Below are 24317 nucleotides of genomic sequence, written 5' to 3' on the forward strand. Positions count from 1 at the left end.
ACTTCAGCTGGAGTACCCTGTACCTGTCCGCTGTGTTTCACATGTGATTTCCGTGGCTCGCTGAGGCCACCCTGCTTTGCAGTGCCGCGAGCCAAGTGTAAATGTTTGCTGAATTAATTAAGTCATTCATGCATGGTTAAATATGGAACGGAGTAATGTTCTGACCCTGTTCCATTTGTTTCAGTTATCGGCAGGGGAGGTGAGCAGATTTCACGGATTCAAGCAGAATCTGGTTGCAAAATTCAGATTGCTTCAGGTAAGGCTTCTTTTTTCCTAGATCTCAGTTTGGTAGAAATCAGTATTTTGTCCAGTTTTCCAGATTCATTACCTTTGCTCGTTGCTTAGAAGTTTAGGGGCCTGGGTAAGTATGTGCGATTGCTGTTTTCCTTGTGCTTTTAGAGCTGGACTCAGATGAGAACCAGAAAAACCAGGGCAAAAGCGGGCCCGGAGATGAGGCCGCCCGTCTGGCCTCTGGAGGAGGCCCTCCGTAGTTCTGTGGCTCCGCGTGGTCCCTGCCAGATACCTGTTGCTCTGGGAACTCCGTTTTCTGTACCAGGGTGTTATGCCAGACAGTGGGGCCTAGAGGAGTGCTGTGGCTTTGGGGTCATTCCTGGGGACTGCTCACTGGCTCCCCTGGATTAGACCACCCCTCCCACCCCTCGTTGTGGAAAGAGGCCAAGGCCAGCTGGGGGGGTTCTGGCTAAATGAGCACATGTGAAACACAGTTCAGGCCCTTTCCCAGCTGGGTCCGTTTTGACCATGAATTATGGAGAGAGGTTGAGGAAAAGAAGCATTCTTACGAATAGTGCGAACAACTCGTTTGAGTTTGGTCTCTTCCCATAGTGCAGGAGGGGGTGTGGAGGACTGTTGACCAGAGAGGCATTTGTCTGTTTAAAAGATACACGTTACAGTGTCTCGAAGGCAGTAACTGCTGTCAGTTATTTGTCTTTTTTTTTTTTTTTGGAGTTAAAGAATTTTAAGGGGCAAGTTTTTTAGGAACAAAGTAAAGCGTCGTGTGGTGTTGGAAAGCAAGCTTCTCCTCTCTTGTCAAATCGCCCGGAACTATTTCCACGTAGATATCACTGCTCTCTTGGGAGATTCATGCACTACCCGGTAATAGGCCTGATGTGCATCTGCCATTAAATTGCTCACTGGTGTGCAAGCAGGTGACCTTACCCCACTCTGCAGGCGGAGAAACTGAGGAAGAGCGGGTGACGCGACTCAGGCACTTCTTAGCACACAAATGGGTCAGAAATGAAGCTGAGACTCCCAATCAGGACCCACTCTGAGGGCTCCGCAGCGTCCTGCCCGCCCCCCCTGCAGAACTTGTTTCTACTTTGAGCGTTTAGGGTGGAGCTACCAGCCTCCTGTTCTCTCCACAAGGGGAAGCAAACTGTCTTTCCCGGGGCCTGGGCTTCTGTGGGGCCGCTGTAGGAGCGGCCCAGAGAGACACGGGTGCACGGTAGCCTGACGCCCACCAACACACCTCATCTTCTTGATTCTTCTTATAGAGAGTTCTGGGATTCCAGAGAGGCCCTGTGTACTTACCGGAACCCCAGAAAGTATTGAGTAAGTTTATTTTATTTACTTTTTCCTGTCACTCTTCTTCCTCCTTCCCCACATGGGGAGACATGGAAGGGCAAAACTGTCACTGAACACTGTGGATCTCTGCCGCAGCCTGGCCACGAAGCAGATGCTTCTGTGGAGAAGGATCTGGGAGGTGGCCACGCCAGGGGAGTTTGCTGTTACTTAAAACACATGAGGTATCACCTTTTTTTTTTTTCCAAACCCTACAGAATTTCTGGCAGCCGTCATAACATCCACTTCATACACCAGGTTCTTTAAAGAGCGTGCGTTCGCCCCGCCTGAAGGCTCTCATCAGCTTTTACTTCTTCCTTGGTGACACCTCCTTTCCCTGAGCAGGTCTGCCTTCGTGAGCCTGTCACTTGGTGAACCCTTGAGAATCCTGGTACCAGGTCTTTTGCCTGGGGCTGATCCCATTGCCCTTCTGACATCCGTGAACCAAATGAATTGACTCTTCGTGGCCATTGCTCCTCTCAGAGGGCTGTATGGACCGGTCAGAGGGTGTCCTGACTGTGGGGGGCCCTTGCAACCACCTTATGGCTGGCATTGCTTTCTGACCGTGGGACACCCGTGCCCAGAGCCTTGAACCACCAGAGGCAGGCCTTGTCGATCCACGAACCTCCTGGGGAACAGGGATGTACTAACTTAGAGTCTGCTCACTCTCCCTTTTCAGTCGGCTGAGTAGCGTTGTATTTGGGGACGGGGTGCTAAGATTCTCTCTGGCTCAGTAGATAGGGCTGTTTTACTGTTTCCATTTCTCCGGGAGTCCAGATGAGTTTAAATTCTCTTGTTCTGCCGCAACATTGCAAGCAGTGAACCAGAATAAATATCACTGGCAGGTGTGCGTTATAGGCCAAGCGGGGTGGGTTTGCTAGAGTTGAGGCATTTTTCTTCCAACACAGGGTAATTTAGTACACAAGCAAAATATTAAAAAGCTGGTGTCGCTGAGAAGACTGGCCAGGCCGATTCTGTACCCAGAGAGGCTCAAGACGATGAAAGGCAACATCTGTTTCCTCCCTTTCTCTCTTCTTTCCTCTGCTCTTCTAACCATTCCTGCTTCCTCTTCTACCCAGGCAGTCGGGGCAACGGGATTGTAACTTTAGGAGGAAACAGTTTCATTTTCTTCTTCGGGTGCTGCATAGTAGCAGAATTCTTCCCTATAGGAGGAGCCAAAAAACAGACCATACATGGTGATTTAAAGAACAAATACCGCAGACCAGACCAGCCAGGGGAGCTTCTGGTGCTGAAAAGGCAATCGCCCCAACAGGTGGCCTGGGGGGCCAGGTTGGGCGTGCTATGTCGACAAGGCAGTGTCCCTCCCCAGCCTCCGAGTCCCCTGGCACCAGACAGCATCACAGGGGAAGCGGGGGGCCTGGAGATCCGAGCGGACAGGCATGGAGCTGGCATCTGTGGCTCTGCAGCTGCCCCAGGCCCCTGCCTCCTCTTCCCACCCCTGGAGACCACACTGGCAATCCATAGCCTGAGCTCAAAAGCCGGAGAGCAGGTTGGCTAGGGAGAAGAGATTTGGAGTCTGGGAATTCAGATGGTGACTACTAACCCTCGCTTTCTTTCTTCCCACCTCTCTCGTTGCTCTCTCCTGCCCGTATTTAATGAGTATCTCTTGAGTGTCTCCTCTGTGGGAAGCATTATGGCGGACTGGGGACCAGGGAAAGGTGCAGAGGGATCAGAGGTGGTCTCCGCCACCGTAGCGGCTGACGGTTGTGATAGGAGACAAGACATGATGGTGATGGGAACGCCAGACATCCTCAGGAGCAGAGGGCAGGCCGGACAGGGCTGTGTTGGAATGTTGGCGTGCGGTGTGTGTTGCTTTTAAATTCCAGCCCGGTAGCGTGGCGGATGGCAGAGACCTCCCGGGTTGTGGGGGCAGGAGCTGGAGCTGGATGGAGGGCTGCCTTGACTCCTTCGTGGTCCTCCCCCGGTGCTGTTTCCCTCCCATGGGCGCCCAGCACGTTCATTTAATGCTCCTTCTCTTGTGATTCTTTTCCCTCCCAAAGACAAGCCAAACGGCTCCTGGGGCAGATCGTGGACCGCTGTCGGAACGGACCTGGCTTTCATAACGACATAGACGGCAATAGCACGATCCAGGAAATTCTTATCCCTGCGTCTAAAGTGGGTCTGGTCATTGGCAAAGGAGGGGAAACAATCAAGCAGTTGCAGGTATGTGAGCCCTTAGCAGGGTGGCGCTTCAACGGGCCTTCTGGGATTGGGGGGGGAGGGCTGGTCCTAACTCGGATTCCCCCCGCTGGGCTGGCTGTACACCCCTTGGTGCAGAGCTTCCCAGCACCCTCTGGTGCCACAGATCCTCTGTGGGACAGATGCTTTATGAACAGGTACCGCGGCAGGTATGATGCCAAGTCCCGCGGCCCGCTGGGGCAGTGATGCTCTGTGAGGGTTGCTTTTACCACCAGGTGACAACATCTCAGATGGAAGTACCGCGTCCAGAGCTGGCGCTCTTAGCCAGCCGTACGCCCCCTCGCTAGCTGTGGGATCTTAAATACGTTTGAGTATTTCTCGAGGGCTCAGAGCCCTGTCGGCCTCGCTGCTGTCATGAGGCTGAAATGATTCTCTTGATTTTGTCTTTACCTAAGATCCTTAGCACAGAGCCCGTTACTGAGTAAATGCTCCCCAGACATTAGCTGCTATTGTTCCAGAATCCCTCATGTGAGACATGGGGAGCCAGACGTGTTTCAGAATTGAACACCCCTGGCAAGTTCTGGGGCGCACCCTGTAATCAGATGCCTGTTGGCCTAGTCAAATGCAATGACAGTCACACTCAGTGCGAGTCGGGCTATAGATACACTCCCGAGAGTTCACGTTAGTTTTGCTGCCAAATGAGTTATGCTCAAACTTTTATCTCCAAACAACTGAGCTTTTGAAGTTGCAGGTCAGGGGTGCGTGCTCACAGCCCAGCCCTCGGCCCGGTGGGCACTGTAGTGTGGGCTCTAGGGTCCTGGAAGCCAGAATCCACCTTTTGCTGCCTCCCCGCCCCACCTCAGCTCTGGGACCTTGGGCAGCTGGCTCTCAGGGCCCGCCCCATCAGTGAAATAGGGCAACGGGAACCCTTCCGTCTCAGAGCTGTGCACGGGCCCTAACTAGATGACGTTAGTGCCTGGCAGCTCCGAAAAAGAGTTCATCAGGTTGAGATATTCTGGGGACCAGGAAAGGAGGAGGGTTTTGGGAAACGGTTTTCCATATCGCACTTGGCAGCTGTCTACCATGGCCTGCGTGCTGGCATCCTCAGAGGGCAGCACCTCATGGTCGGTGGGACGTGCCTGATGGTAGACAGGGCCCAGCCCTGTGCTTGCAGTACATGCACGTTCTTATTCACGGCAATGAGGCCTGTTCTGGCGTGCTACCCCCACAGGAGCGGACAGGTGTGAAAATGGTCATGATCCAGGACGGCCCGTTGCCTACGGGAGCAGATAAGCCTCTCCGCATCACGGGAGACCCGTTCAAAGTACAGGTAGGGGAGAAACCACGGATCGGGTGGGTCCTGGGCGTGGGGGTAGCACTCGGGAGGAATGTGTGGAGCTTGCGTGTCACTCAAGAAGTTGTAACACTGGATGTTCCTTTAAGGTGAACTGTTGTCCCAAACCAAGTCTGATGATGGAAGGGCTGCAGGGCTGTCTTGCTTCCACCAGAGCCACGAGCCACAGGTGGCCATTTAGATTAATTCAGAGTAAATGAGGACGGATTTCCTCATTTACACCGGCCATATTTTGAGAGCCTAAGAGCCACATGAGGATGGCGGCGATGGTCATGGACACTGCATGTACGCAGTATTCCCGCAAATGAAGACGGTTTTGTTGCACTGATCAGATGCAGTCTCCCATCTGTTGGCCCGCGGGCACCTCAGCTGCAGGCTCTGTTTGGCTCTTACTTGCTTGTTCTCTCTTGGCCCATATTTGCAAGACCTCCAGCTCAGGTGGGAGGTGAGCGGCCCACAGGCATATGTGTGCCCTTGGAGCAAGCGGCCTGTGCCCTGAGCTCCCAGCCACAGAGGACAGCCCGTTTCGGAAAGCAGTAGGGGGCTTAGTCTTAGACCATCTGGGGCAGATCCACCCTCCGACTCTCGCTGTCAGCAGGAATGTGAATGGGCTGGCTGTGGGAATGTGTCTGTTCCCGTGAACTCCGAATGTTCTTTCCCTGCCCGCGGCAGCATGCTGCGGCTTTGCTGCATTTAGAGGAGCGCCGGGGTGACGCACCTTGGTGAGCTGGTCTGTCAGCAGCTGTTTCTCCGTGGGAGTTCTGGGGCTTTGAGCCAGCGGAGGCTACCGGTCTCCGGCAAAATATTTCCCCCTATTCTTCCCCTCCCATGATACTTTATTTACGTATGGAGGTATTTATGTGTGTGCTTATGACGTACGGATGTGTTTTTACTGTAATCGACACATGACATTATGTCCGTTTCAGGGGCACAACATAGTGACTCAACACATTGGGAAATTCTGTCCATTACGAAGTGGCTCACCATGCGTGCGCTTACCCTCCGTCACTGTGCAGAGATACTAAAGTATTAGTGACCGTATCCCCGTGCTGTACTTCTCAACTCTGTGACTTATTTCTTGTATAAATGCAAGTTTGTACCTCTTAATCCCCTTCACCTATTTATTTCCCCCAGTGCTTAATGCTGTTGCTTGGCTTAACTCAAGTTGGTGTCACTGGTAGTTCTTCTGGTCCAAGTACATATTACATATGTAAAATCCTGGTTTTAAAACAGGATTGAGGGCCAGTGATGAAAACAGCCTCTTTCCTTGGGCTCCAGTCAGTGGTGTGGCCCTTCACTCCCCTCCAGCAGGCCAGGGTCCCCCATGTGCCTTGCCCCCCAGAGCTTCTAACTTCCCTAAACGTGTCCAGGTGGGCTCCCTGCTTGCTGTCGCTGGTGGAACCTTTGGTTCTTTTATGAAAAGAACACTGGAGCAAAGAGCTTATTTCTTGATGTTCCCTGAATTTGCAGGAAAATCATGACAACCAAAGGTTTTTAGTTTTGTTTTTTTTTTAATTTTAAAACTGTGTATTCCACATTTTTTATTTGGGAAAAGCTGTTTGCGGTGTTTAGGATAAGTTGTTGGTCGTTTGTTTTTTCTCCCCAACTTTTTATTATGAAAAACTTCAAACATACAGACAAGTTGAAAAGATAGAACGGTGAACATGTACGTGTGTAGCCTCATCCGGCCTGTCATTTTGCCACGCTAACGTGTGTCTACTTTATTTACTTATTTCTGCTTTACCATACCATTTCTAAGTGAGTAAATGGCAGGCGTCATGACCGTCTGCCCCTAGATCCTGCATACGTCTCCTAAGAATAAGAACTAATTTCTATAACCAGGCCTAAGAAAATGATAGCAAGTCTCCTAACATTGTCTTATAGTCAGTCCCATATTCCAATTTTTCCAAATGTCTGAAGACTTTAATTGCTGTTTTGGGGTTCTTTGGCTTGGTTTGGTTTTTCCAGAACCAGGATGCAGTCTGGGTTCCCATGACCTTGAGTTGTTATGTACGCCTGATGTTTGTGCAGATTCCTATGGGGCTGGGATCGGTGTGGGGACGATGGACTGACTTAAGTGCATTTGGGGGCAGAGGACGCTGAGTGTGCCTCTGAGAGTGTCAGGCCCGTGAGGTAGTCTTGCCAATTGGTAATTGGGGTATTTGATCTCTGGGTGCTGGAAGATATTTTCAGGCCCCCTGGGCTGGCTTTTTCCCTTCACCTCCCCAGAGATCCTCTGCGATGGAATGCCTTGTAATGTCTTTTCCGTGGAATCTGCCCACAGAGCTCTCAGGAAGAAACAGTGTGCCAAAATGCCTCAGGCCATAGTAATCAAGCTCTGACCCAGCACAAATGTGCTGATCCGACTGTGGTTTAAAGGCGGGAGGGCCCTTGTCTGTGTGGATGTCTTGGGCAGTGTAAAGAACACATCATCTAAGATTTGATATATGTAACCCTCCCCAGCAGCCTACTCATGTCCTGTATTGTAACCCAGGAAGTGACCTGTCCCATAGCTAAGTGCCTTCTGAGTCTTTAAGCCCGACGTAACAGGGTCTGATCTTGAAATGTCACCTGGTGTCATGTCTTTTCTTGGGATTTTGGTTTCCATAATGCCTTTTCTCTGTGTTTACACAGCAAGCAAGAGAAATGGTATTAGAGATCATCCGAGAGAAAGACCAAGCTGACTTCCGAGGTGTCCGAGGTGACTTCGGTGCCCGCGTGGGAGGAGGCAGCATAGAGGTATGCTTGCCCCGCAAGTCAGTTCCCAGGCAGACGGGCTGCACTTTCCGATTGTAGGCTGCACTTTGGTTAGCTTGAGGGAGTGAGCGAGCTTTGATCTCACCTTCGAAGCCAGGGTGGCTGTGAGGAAGGACCGAAATAGTCGGCGGTGGGGAGGGGAGCCAGCTGCACGCATTTCAGGGAATGTGGCCATCCTCCTGCTTATGAGGTTTTGCCTCAAGGCTTTTCCTGCTGCTTAGGTGAAGACCAGAGGCCAGGTTTTCTAGGTGCTCTGCTTTGTGATTGTATCAGACCTGGAAGCCCAACTTACTGATGAGGTGGAATGGGATGAAAAGCTTTCCTTTACTTTTTTAAAAATTTTTTAAAGATGTATTTATGAGAGAGAGCGAGCGTGTGCAGGGGCAGGGAGGGGCAGAGGGAGAGAATCTCAAGCAGGCTCCCCGCTGAGTGCAGAACCCAACGCAGGGCTCGATCTCACAACCCTGAGATCATGACCTGAGCCAAAGCCAAGAGTCGGGCGCCTAACCAGCTGTGCCACCCAGGTGCCCCAGAAAGCTTTCCTTTACAATGAAGTCTTGCAATACGCTGCACCATGGAGGGAGCTTGCGAACATCACGCTTAGTAAAATAAGCCAGATGCAGAGGGACAAATACTGTGGGATTCCACTTCCACGAGGTGCCCAGGATGGGCAAGTTCACCGAGACGGAATGTAGAGCAGAGGTGACCAGGGCTGATGGAAAGTCTCTGTTTAGTGGATACAGAATTTTTGGGGGGGGGGTGATGAAAAGGTTTTGGGGTGGGGGTATAGAGACCGGTGATGGTTACACAACAGTTGCCACTGAACTATATACTTACAGATGGTTAAAATGATAGATTATGTTCTGTATATTTTATCACAATAAAAGAATAAAGGGGAAATAAAAAAACATTTTCAAGGACCGCCAGTATAATCAGCCTACCTGGTGTATTTATGCTGATTTCATGGAACTGGGGAGATAAGCTTGCCATTTTTAACCTTTTATGTATAAGGTTTATTATGCTTTCCTTCATTTTTATAACTATTGTGATAAAATCTCAGACGCATTAGATATACTTAATAGGCAGGAATACAATCATCAATCACGATATTTTTCCTAAGAGGGAAAAATATGCTAGATCGTATTTCCAGGAATTCACTGCAATCAAAATCAAGTTGTTTGTTTTTTGGGTTTTTTGTGTGTGTGTGGGGGGGGGGTTTTTAATGTATCCTTTAAGAAATAACGGATTTGCAGACAGCTCTGATCAGGTTTTGTTTCCCTGTGCTCAGGTGTCTGTGCCAAGGTTTGCTGTTGGGATTGTAATAGGAAGAAATGGGGAAATGATCAAAAAGATTCAGAATGATGCCGGGGTGAGGATTCAGTTCAAGCCAGGTTGGTTTTGATGACCCTCAAAAATCCTTAGTGCTGTGAAGACTTATAAAGCACTTAACAAGACAAGGACTCTGTAATTAGCTCATTGTGTGTTCCCTCCCTCTCTCCTTCTCTTCCTCCCCCTCCTCCCCCATACTATTACCAAATTATCAATCTAGCTTTCTCCTCTGGGCCCTCATAGCATTTCCAGCTTTTAATTTTGTTAAGTAAAGACTTAAAAAAAAAAAAACTGTTATTTTGACTTCATTATTTAAAGATAAACCATTTTAAAAAAGGACTAACATCTTAGAATAAAGAACAGTTCTTTAAATTTTGTGGATTTACCTTCATGAGCAAAATTGTTTACATTGTCTTAGTTTTCCTCATTTCTCTGCAGATGGGAGAACGTTGTGATAGGTTCATTTTTGCCAACATTGCCGTAGCTCAGCTCTGCTTTCTTTTGCTTTATTGTTTTGTGTTTCTGTAACGATAGCTGTTTTAAATGCCTGTAATTGCATGAGAAGCGAGTGTTGACATGGACCATGCAAAAAGATGTAACCGTACATGCTTCTCTATGCATTGATTGCAAGTCCGACTGACCTTTGTTTCCAACTGAAGTTGGGCTTTTCCTAACCCCGCCTCTCACATTGTTCTGCAGATGATGGTATTAGTCCGGAGAGAGCTGCACAAGTCATGGGACCCCCAGATCGGTGTCAGCACGCAGCACACATCATCAATGAGCTTATTCTTACAGCCCAGGTGGGTCCGGCGCTCTGGGGTTCCCATGCGTCACCTGCAAAAGCAGAAAGTGCCACACGGGGTCTCGGGGCAGCACCGTAGAGCAGCCACGCCCTCTCGGGTCACATTTCTGGAACACAGCACTCTTGTCAGTTACCACTTCCGGGTACACGGCCAGTGGCTTTTCGACACCTGCCTGTTTCCTGCCTTCATGTATTTTGTTACTAGCTTCTTGCCCTCCTGCCTTGTTACCCCAGGGTCCAGGTGTTCTTGACGCGGTAAGTCCCTGACTCTGAACTGTTGGGAGAAGTACAGCACGGGTCACCACGTGTCAAGCCTTCGGGGGCACCTTGCGTGGAACTGTGTTAAGTCAACTCCAGGGCGCCTGGGTGGCTCAGTTGGTTCAGCGTCCGACTCTTGATCTCAGCTCAGGTCTTGATCTCAGGGTCACGAGTTCAAGCCCCACATTGGGCTCCATGCTGGGCATGGAGTCTACTTAAAAAATAAATAAGCTCTAATCTTAGCCTCAGAAAACACTTCAGGCTCCTCCAGAGTCTTAGAGCTGTCTTCACGCACTGGATTCCGCACACATCTCTGTCTGGGGATGCGAGCAAGCTTGTGTGAGGCTGTTAGCATCTCCGCCTGCCCCTGCTGTGAAGTGCTCCTGGAACCCCTGTGACTGACGCTAGGTCAGCATGTCTCTCAGGTGTGCCAAACTGAGGGAAGTTTAAAAACACGTGGAGCTGAAGAGAAGCACGCGATCGGAAACCATAGCCCCTGCTCTGCCGTGAGCCGTGTGAGCTGGGATGAGCCTCTGAACCTCCCCGGGGCGAGCCCTCAGCTGCGGGGGGGGGGGGGGGGGGGGGGGAGTTGGGGGGGATGTACCAGGCATGCCGCCCACACGGTCCCCCAAGTCACTGAGCGTCGTGTTGAAGTTATAGGATGATGGCCCCCACTGCAGACTTCCCGAATCAGCAGATCCCAGAGAGGGGGCTTGGGCTTCTGCCAGAGTCCAGGGCAATTCTTAGGATGAGACCAGTTCAGAAGAGTCCCTAAGTGAGCCCAGCATCGTTTGTAGCAGGAAGAGTCGACAGACCCAGAGCTACGGAGGTGCAAGGCGGCGGGGAGACAGCCTCACCTCCGCGAGTCTGGTGCAGGCCAGGAAGTGGGCTGTGTGCGCACACACGCGCGTGCAGGCATTTCAACATAAATCCCTAAAATTGCCTTGTTTACTCATCATTTGTTTCTCCTAAAAGCCAAATGCAGGGAAAAGAGCACTCCAGCCACCTCTGCTTTCTGCTGGTTTAGATTCTGGGTAAGCGCTCAGTGTACTCTGAATCAGCATAGGCAGGTTTTGCCAGACATTTGTCCACTGTCTTGAGCATCGGCTCAGCTTCTGCCTTCCATGGAGGGGCTCTCGGCTTGACCACATTTGCCCTCAACATATAAAAAAGAATGTAGATGCTGCAGTACCAGAGTGAGTCAGAGGACAAAGACCTCCAACGAGATTGGCTGCCCCTGAATGAAAGGAACCTTCTTCTGTTAGGTGTTGGCCGTGGGTTGTGCTCTCTCTGCTGGGGGCCCAGCGTGACGATGTTGGAGGCTGCTCCGGCCCCAAACCACGAGCCCACGCACCTGGTTTTTTCCCTCCTTTTGGGGAGACTGGGACAACCCGGCTTTCTTTAAGAGCCTTTTATCCTTTCTGCTAGTTGGATTGCGAGGTGCCCCGACTACCCTCAGCAGTGTCTGCGGACGGGAGGGTTGGAGGCCTGCTTGCCACTCAGGTACCACTTCGAGATGCCCGCAGCTCTTTCGCATCTGACGCCTGGCTTCTGGTAGGCCCAGCGTGTGTTAGCCACGGGAAAGGGCAGCCTCGGTGTGGAGGAGAAAACCGACGCCCGATACCTGGACGCTAGGGCCCAGTCGTTAAGACTCGCTGCAGCAGGGCACTGGGCTTCAGACCCAGGAGTTTGTACCTGACTGCCTGTTCCAGTTGGGTACAGTGGGGCTGTCGGGTAACCACACGCGTTCGTCTGCACACGTCCTCTTTGACTGCGCCTGTGATTTGTGTTAATTCTGGCTTTGAAAGAGCACTTCAGAAGCTGAAATGTGTAAGGTGCTGAGGTTCTAGCGTGTGGCACTGATTATATCCTGTCACTTCACCTCCTCCCTGGGGCTGAAAAGTGGTCCCGGTGGCAGTGGCAGAAATCGTCACTGGAGCTTTGCTTCCTTCCCAGGAGAGAGATGGCTTCGGAGGCCTCGCGGTGGCCAGAGGTCGAGGTCGTGGCCGTGGCGACTGGACTGTGGGAGCCCCTGGTGGCGTCCAGGAGATAACCTACCCAGTGCCGGCAGATAAGTGCGGCCTCGTCATAGGCAAAGGTGAGGAGCCGCTGATGGGGTTTCGTGGTCCCCCTCCCATCCGTCCTACCCGACCGCAGACGGGGCCCTACGGTACCTCCAGAGCATGAAGTCCAGGGCTCTTGGCTGCGCTTGACTGCAGGTGCCCGGCCTGTGACATCAGCTGCCTCCCGTAGGGACCCGGCCGGGTCGGGGCTTCTCACGGGCGCGCGCAGAGTGGGCTGTCGGTTATCCCGTACGAATAGACTGGAAGTGAGACCCACTGCCTGGTGAAGCTGCACAGGTTGTCCCAAAGGCCCCCTGCCCAGCCTGAGGGGCCTCTGGATGTTTGTCCACCAACCGATTAGTGATTAATTTGCCTCCTGGGAGCTCAGAGGAACAGTTAACATAATTCCTCAAGTGAAGGTCGCTCTCTGACAAGTGTGTCACTTTTTGTCCTGACTGGATTTGGGTATTTGGTCCTTACTGACACACGTGAAAACGGTGTTGAAGCTTTGAGCACATTTACCGTGAGTAATGGATACCCTGTGGAGGGAAATAAACATTGACTGGTTCGTTGTTTGTAGGCTTTGTAGGGAACATTAGGTCAGAGCCCCTTGTTAGTGGCTGATGTGGCCCCTAGCCATCCTTCACTGTGAGCAGGGGAAGGGCAGGCAGCTTTCTGGGCCGCCAGGCAGCCTTCTCTGCAGCGGGCTAGCCTCCCTGTGGGCTCTGGGGGAGCCTCCCCACGGGCAGCACACGCGCGTTCGGCTGTGGCCTTTGTGTCTGCCTTCATACTTGTCTGACCACATGGGGAGGAAGTCAGTACAGGCTTCCCCCCAGAGTTTCTCCCCTTTCTGCCACCAGCAGACCTCTCTGACCTCTGGGAGAGAGCTAACGTTCCTCAGACCGTGATTTGGGAGCGTCTTTGACGGAGAGCTGAGGCTGCCTTAGCGTGCTCTCTCGTGCCGGCCCAAGGGGGCAGTCCCTCCTGCCTCTCTCGGTCACCTTCTAGAGTCTGCATCTGGCCCTGTCGTGGACGGTGTGTGTGTGGTATCTCCTTTGAGACGTTCTTCTCCTTTGTGTCGTCTTCTAGAGGGTCAGTCTCTCAAAGATGGTAGGAACAATGTGGGATTGGTGCATTTCCTGGCAGGGTGTACATGCTGATCAGGGTTTAGTGGGTGTTGTCAGCTGCCCAGATGCCGTGGTAAGTCAGATCCGCTATCCAGACCATCAGCTTGCTACTGTGAGATTCAGACCAGTTGGTGCCTGTAGGTTGAGAAGCAGAGCTAGGTTTCTGTGCCTCTGGAGGACCGTTTTATCAAGGAGGGTTAACTCGATGACTGGGCATCCCCTCTAGCCTGACGCAGCCTCCCTGTCTTCACTGCAACCGTTCCTGCTAGTCGGTGAAATCTGGGTGCGGGCAGAACCTCCCCTGTGGTTTATCCTCGACAAAGTCATCCTGAGCGACTCCCACAGGAAAGGGACGACAGCATGGAGCAGTGACTGATCTGTGTGTGACCTGCGGTTCTCACTACAGCCTCAGAGGCCCAAAGTTTTGTCAGCCAGGGTCTTTCTCCACCGCCGCCCCCCCTCACCTGCCACACACACACACACACACACACACACATACACACACACACGCTGGACACGAGGGGGTGCACCCTCTTAGGGAAGGCGCGTGAGTGAGGGAGACGGGAGAGGGAGCCACAAGCAGGCAGGCTGCGCTCCCCCCCTCCCCAGCCCCAGTCCTTGGACAGACGCTGCGCCTTCCCGGGGCCCCTGCTGGATTTCCATGATAAATACAGCAGCAGTGACAGATAGTGCGGCCAGCCCTGCTCTTGTCAGCCGGGCCTTTTAGCAGGTTGATTAATTGCTTTACGATTTCACGTTCAGCCGGGGGGCCACTGGTGGGTCGCTTCTGCCCCCCATCAGGTGGAAGAATGGACAGGCTGCTGAATGAGCCTGTAGACAGCCACCATGTGCCAAGCTGGTGACCTCATTTTGAAGGAAGATGAACTTAAATGAACTCCTTCCGGCCCGCACAGTTTTGTGCTGCCTCTTCACCTGATTAGCATGCTGCCCGGGCCTCGGGGAGCGGGCCTGCGGGGCTGCGGGTCCGAGTGCCCGCCGGAGGAGGGCTCATCCGGGCTGCAGGCCTCTCAGCCTCAGACACGCGTGCCCTTTTGTGCTCTTGCCTCTGGAACCCAGCGGCGCCTGGGGGACACTGGAGGATTCCTTCAGGCGCTGGGTGTGCGGTAGGAGGGCTTCCAGTTCCTTCTTCTTGCCCTTCTTTAAGCCCCAGAAGCACTTTGCCCAGGAGCAAAGCTGCTCACTTTCCATGGCGCAAGAGGATGAATTCACAGTGCAGGAGCAGAGGGTGGTAGTTGTAGGCCTTGGGGGCGGGGCGGGGGGCTCACTCCTACCGGAGGCCGGCCGAGCTGCTGAAGGCTTTTCTGCGACTTTCTGCATCGGCCAGTGCTGTGTGCTGGAGGTGGAAGACGCAGGGACGCTTTCCTTAAACTGCCGCAGAACTCGGAGAGAATCACGTGCACAACACGGTGGTCTGCTGCACTGGTGTTTTTAATTTGCTTTTAAATTGAAACCCACTCTCCATGAAACTGACACGCGGCCCGAGCCCATTTGAACAAAGCTTTCCCCGAAGGCCGGCAGCCTCCTGGTTTCCTCCCTGTGGCGTCTGCCTTCCGGAAGGCTGGCAGGACCCCGGCTCTGGTCTTGCTTCCTGAGCCCGTAGCATCCCATCGAGGATGAGATAAGACACAACACAGGCTGGGCCTGCTCTTGGGATCCCCTCCTTGTCTACTTGCTTGATAGGCGCTCCAGCAGCGGGCTGGAAGGATTGCGGACATGTTACCGTGAAATGACAAATGTCATTTGAGGTTCGTTTTGACTCTGGGCGGGGTACAGTGACACAGAGACTGGCCTTTAGTCTTTGCTTTTGATCGTTTGGGCTCTCTGGTCGCCTGCACCAGATTTTCCAGACTGTCTTTTTCTGATGTTGCAAAACTCTGTGCTCCCGGGTTTTCCTTGTATTCCCCCCCCCCCAGTTGAGCAGAACCGATTTGTAAACTCTGTGAAATTTCAGAAGAAGAATCAAACCATTGTGACCCTGCTGGAGCTTTTGTTACGCAAATCTCATTAAGAGACTGGAACTCTCACAGGTTTTTCAAAGGGTCCCACTAAATTTTCATTACCCCGCTCCACCCAGGCCTCTGTGACCCCCATCCTCGGCTGCCTCGCTGTCTAGACCTGCCCCCCCCCCCACCCCGCACGGAGGAGGCAGGGACTTGAGAAGTGACGGGATAGGCGTGGAAGGCCCGAGTGGGCTCCAGGCATTGTTGGAGGCCGTGGCCCATGGGGCTGAGGATGGACTGTGCTCTCCCGGCGGAGACGGGCTTGCAGTGAGCCTCCAAGAGCCCAGCTCCACCGTGAACATCCGTGGGCTCCAGGCCTCGGCGCAGGGGCCGCGGGGTGTCTGGCCTCAGCCCGGCTCGGAGAGGACCAGCTTCTTCGCTCCTCAGTCTGGTTTTGCAAACGAGAGAGCCCTGGTGTTTGTCAGAACGGTTTCTGAGTAAATCGAAGGTACTTGTCCGCTCTCGGGTGAGGGCTGGGGTGCGGATGACACCCTTTCCTCCTCTTCACAGGAGGGGACTGCCGAGCCTGCGGGTCAGCCGCTGCTGCCACTTACCCTTCTGTCTTGTGTCCGCCTGCCTGCAGGGGGTGAGAACATCAAAAGCATAAATCAGCAGTCAGGAGCGCACGTGGAGCTCCAGCGGAACCCCCCTCCCAACACTGACCCCAACCTGCGAATATTCACCATCAGGGGCATTCCTCAACAGATCGAGGTGGCCAGACATCTCATAGATGAGAAAGTTGGCGTACGTACAAGGTCCTTCCCCTACCTGGCTTAATGGTAGCTGGGTTTTCTTTTGGATGTCCAAGGTACCTGCTCTTCCCCAGAACCTTGTACTGCCTGTGCCTTTTGGTCCTCATGTCACGTGAGGGCGACCCCTGCCACATTGCCAAGGGGGGAAGGCCGGGGCCCAGGGATGCCAGGGCCAGGCCCAGGCGCGCTGAAGGAAGCCGTGTGGCAGAACTCCCCGAGGCCCCCGCAGCGCAGCAGCTCAGGCCCAGAGCCGGGTCCCCTGCAGGCTTAGACGAGCAGCTGGGGCGGCAGCCTTCCCCCAGCACCGGCCCCGGACTCCCGCGGGCGTGGCCCCTGCGGCCAGCCCTGCAGGCGGCTTTCATTGACTCTGGCTTTAGTTTCAGGCACCTCAAAGCAGATAAAGAAAGGGAGTGTTGATGGAGGACAGATTGGCCACTGCTCACCTCAAAGGGGACGTAGAATGGCAGAAAGAGCCATGGGCCAGCCTAAATTGACGGGAGAGTCAAGCAGGTTGGTCCCTACCCCCAGGGTGACATGCTAGGGCACCCATGGTGGTGCCAGTATCGGCCGTGTGGTGGTTTCGGTCGCTCGACGGGGCAGACGCCATTTCTGCAAGGCGAGTCCACTGTGGGGAAGCAAGGCTAGCGAGCATCGTAGGGTATCTTACGTCACCTGACTCTGTCTCCCCGAAAGCTGTAGTCGGCCTCGGGGTGGGCCTGGGCAGCGGGCAGAGCCGCAGGCGACGGGAAGTGAGAGCCCCCTCTGTGCCCATGACAGGGGACCGGTCTCGGAGCACCCGGAGCCTTCGGACAGAGCCCCTTCAGCCAGCCACCTGCCGCCCCTCATCAAAAGTGAGTCTCTCGCGTCGGTCTCGGCGGGAAGACTTCACTCCATCTCAAGAAGTCCTCTTTCCAGCTTCTTCTAGGGAGTGCCAGCCAAAAGCCTGGGTGTGGGCAGGATTCATCCCTCTGCCTCTCTCGGCTGGCCCCTCTAGCCTGTTCGTAGCCCACCGGCCAGTCCTGGGGGCGAGGGCCTTCCCAGAAGGCGGAGGGCCTTGAGGTTGGGGCGGGCGTCCCCGAGCGGCCCTCCCCACCCAGCGGTCCTGGGCCCATTGTGTTCATCTGTTCTTCACTTTTTTTTAGCACATTTCCTCCAAGGAGCTCAGGCTGCTTCCCGAGCATTGCTGCTAAAGTGAACGGAAACCCCCACAGCACCCCTGTGAGGTAGGCGACCTCTCACTCCATCCGTGCGGTTCTCTCGGGACGGGACGGGCGGGACCGGGGCCGCCACGTGGCCACTGCCAGTGGGGAGCGGGGGGAGCAGTGAAGAGCCAGACCACGGATGGCATGGCGGGAGGTGGACCCAGTTGAGGCGGGGATGTGGCCTGCTCCGGAACGAGTGACTCTTTTGTCCTCCATAGCGGTCCTCCGGCCTTTCTGACCCAGGGATGGGGCAGCACCTACCAGGCGTGGCAGCAGCCCACACAGCAGGTCCCAAGTAAGTGACCCGGGAGGAGGTGGGACTGCGCGTGCCCCACGGGAGGGCCGAGGGGGCTGGTGTGTCTGAAATGCTCTAGTTGCATCTCTTGACCAATAGGCCCAGCATGTCCCTCCCCAGAGATGCTGGGAGCCCCCCGGGGTAGGGAGAAGCCCCCTGTGGGCCTCCAGCTGAGCAAGGGTGGCGGCTGGCTCTCTCCTGGCCCACCTCTCAGACCTTTCTTTCCCGTCTCCTTTGTTCTTCTCAGAGCTAGGGGCTCTTGTCAGCTTTGTTCCCACAGATGGGTTGGACCTGGCCCAGCCCACAGCTCCTCCCCTCACTTCGCTCCCAAACAGCGCCCCCTCCCCGGCTCTGGCCTCCTGGTGACCGTCTCCTCCTCTTCTCTCCAGCACTCCCTTAGAAAGGATGTCCTTTCTGTCTCCTGAACTTTTCAGAAAGCACACAGCTGGAGAATTAGCTGTGCTGAGTGACGCCTCGGCAAGACAGCTGATAGTTAGAGAAGGTCCCTGTTGGCATCCAACCCACGTGGCCTGCCCTCCGGCCCGCACACGAGCTTCAGGAGTCCCTCTGCAGTTTGATCGCTGGTAGAGCCCATCTTGCACAGCCTTCAAAACCAAAACCAAAACAAAACAGAAACCTTACCTTCAGTTTTTCTGTCCCCCTGAGGCGGCAGCCTGTCTGTGTTTGGAGGGCGTCCTTCGGCGCGTCTGCCCATGAGCCTCACGGCGCCACACTGCTTTGTGGCAGCTTCGCTCACGAGGGACTGAGGCCGCCTTCTGGGCTCCTGCTGCCCACCCCCCCCCCCCCCCGCCTTGGGCAGAGTGCTGCTGTGCAGAAGCCCTGCCCGGGATGGGGGGGAGGTCCTGCTCAAGATCACAGCTAGACAAGCAGTGCCCTGGTGGGGTCTGGAGTCCAGAGGCCGATGCTGTGTGTGCCTCACGCACCTTCCCCTCCTCTGGCCTCCAGTTTTGTGGTCTAAGAAATGAAAGGTTTAGGTTTGATTTCCAGAGTAACCCATGAGTTCTGAAATTGTATAGTTGCCTTTTTTTTCCTTTATTCCCCCCAATATTTGTTTCAATGAAATGTCTCAAACGTGCAGAATATTAGGAAGAATTTTGCCATGAACACCTGCACCCCACCTGGAGTCCGCCGGGCCAGTCTCACCACACTCACTTGCTCCCAGAGCTCGTCACGTTTCCTTCTGTTCTGATCGGAAAGGGCCCTTGGGACAAGAGGCAGCCCAGGCTGAGTTCACATTTGCCCCACTGTGCAGGACAGAGACTGTGTGAGAAAGCCCTAAACGGGGGGGAAGTAGGTAGGGGACACGTCCTCCTTCCTCAGGGGAAGTGACCCTGGGGCCACGGTTCCACAGAGGCCCAGTCCCGCTGCCCGCCACAGGCAAAGGCCTGTGGGGCAAGTGAGAGAAAACACAGTCAGTGCCTGGGTTCTTGCCGCTGTTCCCATCCTTGTCTTGTGGTGTTGAGCTGTGTTTGTCTGTAGGGGGCGGTGAGAACTGGTTTCTGTCAGTGAAATCTTGTTTGGAAGAAATGTCCTGTTTGCCCACACCCTCCACAACCGCCTCGTTCTGTTCCCTGCATCGTCTGGAGTCCCTTCCTGCCCTACTGGGAGGATGGGGGGGGGGTCTTCTCCCTGTGGGGCCCCCCACCGCACTTCCTTTCCCAGCCCCACACGCAGACGCCCGTCACCCCACGCCCCTCCTCAGACTGCAGTAAATTAACTAGCGAGGGAGACACTCTGCCGTGACCGTGGTCACCAGCGCGTCCTGCCCGCCTGCCGCCCACTGCAGTTCTAACAGAAGACAGGGCGCTGAAGGGGGTCCTAGCAGGTGGGCACGCAAGCCAGCCCTGACCTCAGCAGAGGAAAAGGTCCCGCCTTGTCGCTCTGGTCGGGGCTTCTGACCCCTTCATGCCCGGGGCAGGCCGCTGCCGCTCCGCTCCCCAGCTCTTTGCTGCCGGCGCCACACAGAGCAGGCGCCCCGGCTTGCGCACCTCCTGTCCCCGTCTGCTCCTCCCCCAGAAAGGCATGAGGCTAAATCGGGACCAGGTGCGGGTTGTGGCGCTCAGCCCCTCGGCGGTATGTACCTCGTCTTTCTGTCGTCACCAGCGGTCTCCGGGCCGTTTTCCCACGTGCCTTTCCTGCACTTGTGCTTGTGTCCAGAGCGGAAGCCATCAGTCCGTGCACAGAAGGGCCCAGTGACAAGTGCGGTCAGCACCACTTGGATTCTTTGTCCCGTTTGAAGGCCGATTCAGGGAGCCTCTGACGCAGTCACTCTGGCCCCGGGGCTCCCCGAGCTCAAATCTCCATCTGAAGGGTCGAGGCCGTCCAACCCGTTGCTCCTGGGGGGCAGCCGTCCTGCCCAGTCCCCTCCTCACAGGGATCTTAGTCACACCCCGTCGGCCTGGGTGGAGGCCCTGTGGGGCGTCCTTGTGTTTCCCCACAGCCAGCCTGCCGCCGCCTGCCTGGGGCTGCAGGGCCTGGAGTGGGCTGTGGCGTGGGCGAGTGAGCGCAGAGCAGGGCCCGGAGCCGGCGCGGGGGCCTGACTGCTTTCATGTTCTCCGCACAGGCCAGCAGAGCCAGCCGCCGAGCAGCCAGCCCGACTACAGCAAGGCCTGGGAAGACTATTACAAAAAACAGAGTGAGTGAGCAGCCTTCTGAACAAGCAGGTCCCTAGGCCCAGCGCCCCCATGCCTGTCGACCTCGTTGTCAGTGGTTCCCTGTCACCTTTGTTTTCTTCAGCACTTTCCCTGTGTGACTCGGTCTCAGTCCCTGTCTTTGTCTTCCTGTGTCCCCTGTGTGTCCGTCAGAGGAGACGTGTGGAGTCGTCTGCTGCCCCCCTTCTGGACGCCAAAGGGCCTGAGGACAGCTCAGGGCCAGCTGTCCCGGACTCAGCCACCCCCTTTGGAACCGCTGGGCCAGGACTCGGACCAGCAGGCGTCCTGTTCCCTGGCTGTCGTCCGGCGCCCGGCTCCTTTTGGTCCCATCTCAGGGCAGGGAAGAGGAGGAGGACTGAACTCCGGGAAGGGAGCCTAAAGTTGGAGCGGGTGCCAGGGTGCTGGTTTCTCGAGTAGGTTCGTTCTCTTCGCTGTGCTAGAAACTAAAGCTGTCTTTTTAACAAGAGAAGAAAAAAATCTAGTAACAGCAACCAAAAGAGCCCCCAAGTGAATCCTTTAAAATTAGTCCTAAATCCGCTGTATGTGTTCTGGAGTGTGGTTGGAGGTCTCACTCCCGCGACTTGACTGCGGAGGATGTTACCTGCTGGCTGGCAAAAATCAGGCCATGGACTGTCAAAGAAGTGGTTGTCCTGGTGTTTGGAATCATCACCGGGTTGATGGCCGGGGGGCTTCGGTGGGGGTCAGGGAGGTCATCGTCACCTAGAGCCCCTGCTGAGAGGCCTGATGCCCAGTCTTCCCCAGACCTCCCAAATCCAGACTCGTGGGACATGCGTAGACCTGTGTTTCCAGCCCTCCTGGGAGTGGACACTGCACAGGGGCACCCCACGCCCAAGCCAGGGACCCGCACTCCTTTCTCTCTTCCTCCCTCCCTCCTCGTCTCCCCCCGCCCCCCCATCTGTCTGTCTGTGTCTGTTTCTCTGTGTGTGTGTGTGTGTGTGTGTCTCTCTCTGTCTCTCTGTCTCTGGCAGACGATGGGGCAGGTGGACAGAGGCAGAGATGGTGACAGCCGTGAGACCTGTAGGGGCGGGGCGGGGACGGGCAGCAAGCAGCTCAGAGCACTTCCTGCCGCAGGCCCCTGGGCAGCGGCCCCCGCAGGGCGTCCCCGTCCCGGTGGCTCCCCCAGCGCGAGCCTGGCCAGCGTCCAGAGGGAGACAGCGTCGGCCCTTGTTCCAGCTGCCCCGGTCTTTGGGAAGGGATCCCTCCAAGCTGACCACGTCCTTTACGTCCCCCAGGGTTGTCCCCGGCCCCGCTAACCCCTGTGCTTTCCCTCGTCACTCAGGTCACGCTGCCAGCGCCGCTCCTCAGGCCAGCTCCCCGCCGGACTACACAATGGCCTGGGCGGAATATTACAGACAGCAGGTCGCTTTCTACGGGCAGACGTTAGGGCAAGCGCAGGCCCACAGCCAGGTGTGTAGTCGCGCAGCAGCGCCGCGGGCACTTCCCAGACCAGCGCGAAGCCCCTTTCTCCCGAGCCTGTGCGCGTGCGCGCGCCTGGCCCCGCTCCTTCCCCGGAGAGAACAGGGTGGGGCGAGGCGCGAGGAATTGGTGGCACAGCCGCGATAAGGAAGTGCCTGATCCTCCCTCACGGCCGGGCCCTGAGACTGCAGTGCCGAGTGGCACTCAGTTTCTCAGGCCTCAGTTTCCCCAGCTGTCAGTGGGAGTGCCGAGCTTTGTGAGTCGGGGCAGGCTCGGCACTACAGCAGGGACCACGGGAATCACACCCACTGCTGTTCCTAAAGAGGGTGGTGTGGCCAGACCGTCCCCCGGCCCCCAGGCAGCGGTGAGGGGTGGCAGGAGGAGGACAAGCGCACACCCTCTGAAGACCGGGCAGGGCAGAGCGCCAGATCGTCGTCCTGCACGGAAACCTGGAGCGCTCGGTCCAGTCGGAAGCCAAAAACAGAGTTCTTATTAACGTAGGGAAGGTGGCCAGAGGCCGCCCCAGGGCATTTTTCAGGTGCGCTTTTCAGGGGACCTGATGGCGGCCAGGTCCCCCCAGACAGCGTGCTGGTTACCACAGGCCCCGGACCCAAAGCTTGTTGGTCATCTCACTGCCAAAATGGTCCCTCTGTGCCTGGGCCCAGTGGAGACAGGTGTCAGGGCTGGTGGGTGGCCGAGGGGAAGCATGAGCTCCCCTGCCCCGCCCCCAGCACCCCTGCTCGAAGGGCCGCCCAGGACCTCCTGTGCGGGAGAGGGTTTGTCTGCACTGGATCCTGGGACGCAGGGACACGGGCTGTGTATCCGTGCCCGTTGAGGAGCCAGAAGGGAGAGGGTGACCTGTCCCCTCCGATCCTCCGGAGCCCCAGACCGAGACGAGGACGCGAGAGCTGGCCTCACACACTAACTGCTGTCCCCTTCCTTCCGCAGGAGCAGTAGGACAGCGACCTGCGGCTCTTTCCTCCCCGAAATCATTGTGAGCGAAAACCTATTTGTAACAGAGGTTTTTAGATTTGCAAACCTTTTGATGAAGAACCTTTGTTTTGTTCTGTGAAACACTATATTTAGATTAACAGGATTTTTCTAAAAATCGGGAAAATTAGTTACTAAAAATTGCTGATAATTTGTTTCATTATTTTTGTTTGTTATTTCAAATGTGTAAGCTCTGGGATTCTCCCTGGAGCGAGGCCTGCAAAATTCAGGCGCCAGCGCGTGCCTCAGAGCAGTGACATTTCAACACGGTGTGTTTCTGTTTTGTTTTGTTCCGTTTTGTTGCGTGTCTTTTTATTTACAGTTTTTTCTGTTGCAACAGAAAGTGGCTTGGAAGTCTTAGGTGGTATGTAACAAATTCTTTAAAAAATTTTTAAACAGTATTTAAATATTCTTAAATGTGTAAATTCATTAAGTGTTTTACTTCTAATTTCTTGTTATCTTGGCTGTCTGGTTATATTGCATTTTTTAAAAAACTGAACTATTATGTATTGTAATTAATTATGTGAATTCTGAATTGAGACAGATAATTGTATTGCTGTCCAACAGGGGTTGGGAGGGGGCATTTTATAGGGTTTGTATAATTTCTAGAGTGCTAAAGGGGTAATATAAAAACGTGTCCGTGTGTTTAGCATACATTTTTTTAGTGTCTCCATTACCAGTTGCAATTGTGTATCTAAGACCTCCAAGCTTGTTTTAAAAACAAAACAAAAAACCTTTCTCTCTTCTCTCAGAAATATAAATACTGTTATTTTTAATATTAAAAAGAAATTCGATATAACTTTTAACAAACACTGTGGAACGTTAAACCGCGTGAAAATGGAGTAACTGTTGTTTAATTCCAAGATGTTTCTTCCTTTTTTCTTTTAAATATTTTCTTAATATTTGTCAAATTAACTAGGTGAATAAATAAATCTAGTATTAACCACCATATGAATTAAATAATTTTGATTTAATAAAAGGGATAATATGATTTCCAGTGTTTACTGTAGTGCGTCTTGTACAGATAACATGTATTTTTAAAGGAAAGAAAAACGGAGTCGAAGCTATTTTTTCTTGCATTTTTAATTGACCCGAGGGACATTCCGTTTGAAATGTACCGAAGTTACAGTTTCTGGGTTTTTCTCCTTATTTTCCTTATAATGCTTGAAATGTCTAACTATTAAAAAAAGGCAGTTGGAAAATGTTATGCATGTTGTTTTTAAAAAAAAAAGTGTTCTTTTTATTTGACTGACAATTCATTTTACACTCTATATAATAAAATTTCCACAAGCCGTCTTGTGGGCCAAGTATTTTTAGTCTGTTTGCTTTCCTTTCTGCCGTCCCTCCCTCTGCCCCCTGCCCCCAGAATAAAATCGAGCGAAGACTCTTGCCGTTCGCAGCCTTGCACTACACCAGCCCAATTTGGTGCACGACCTGGATTTCTAGCTACTTCGTTAAGCTAATTTTATTTTAATGGCTTCGTATAATTTGACAGTCCGACTCGAGAGCCTTGATTACCA

At 54.0% G+C, this 24317-nt stretch overlaps 1 protein-coding gene across 4 annotated transcripts in view; it reads left to right on the plus strand.

Moving 5' to 3' along the window:
• The window catches only part of FUBP3 (far upstream element binding protein 3), a 50637-nt gene extending 26530 nt beyond the window's left edge, over window positions 1-24107 (plus strand). For 3 of the 4 annotated variants that reach the window (XM_036117058.2, XM_078061896.1, XM_078061897.1), the window contains 15 exons: window positions 185-256; window positions 1512-1569; window positions 3600-3762; window positions 4970-5068; window positions 7727-7831; window positions 9138-9240; window positions 9878-9978; window positions 12195-12336; window positions 16033-16193; window positions 16979-17052; window positions 17344-17424; window positions 17622-17698; window positions 20283-20354; window positions 21671-21798; window positions 22756-24107. In XM_036117058.2, the coding sequence (XP_035972951.1) occupies window positions 185-256; window positions 1512-1569; window positions 3600-3762; window positions 4970-5068; window positions 7727-7831; window positions 9138-9240; window positions 9878-9978; window positions 12195-12336; window positions 16033-16193; window positions 16979-17052; window positions 17344-17424; window positions 17622-17698; window positions 20283-20354; window positions 21671-21798; window positions 22756-22764 (1445 nt within the window). In that variant the 3' untranslated portion in view covers window positions 22765-24107. The remainder of the gene's footprint in view (window positions 1-184; window positions 257-1511; window positions 1570-3599; window positions 3763-4969; window positions 5069-7726; window positions 7832-9137; window positions 9241-9877; window positions 9979-12194; window positions 12337-16032; window positions 16194-16978; window positions 17053-17343; window positions 17425-17621; window positions 17699-20282; window positions 20355-21670; window positions 21799-22755) is intronic. The other variant, XM_036117059.2, reaches the window with a different exon arrangement.
• Window positions 24108-24317: the final 210 nt, after the last annotated feature.

Source organism: Halichoerus grypus, chromosome 14 (assembly GCF_964656455.1).
Source record: "Halichoerus grypus chromosome 14, mHalGry1.hap1.1, whole genome shotgun sequence".
NCBI classification, from domain to species: Eukaryota; Metazoa; Chordata; class Mammalia; order Carnivora; family Phocidae; genus Halichoerus; species Halichoerus grypus.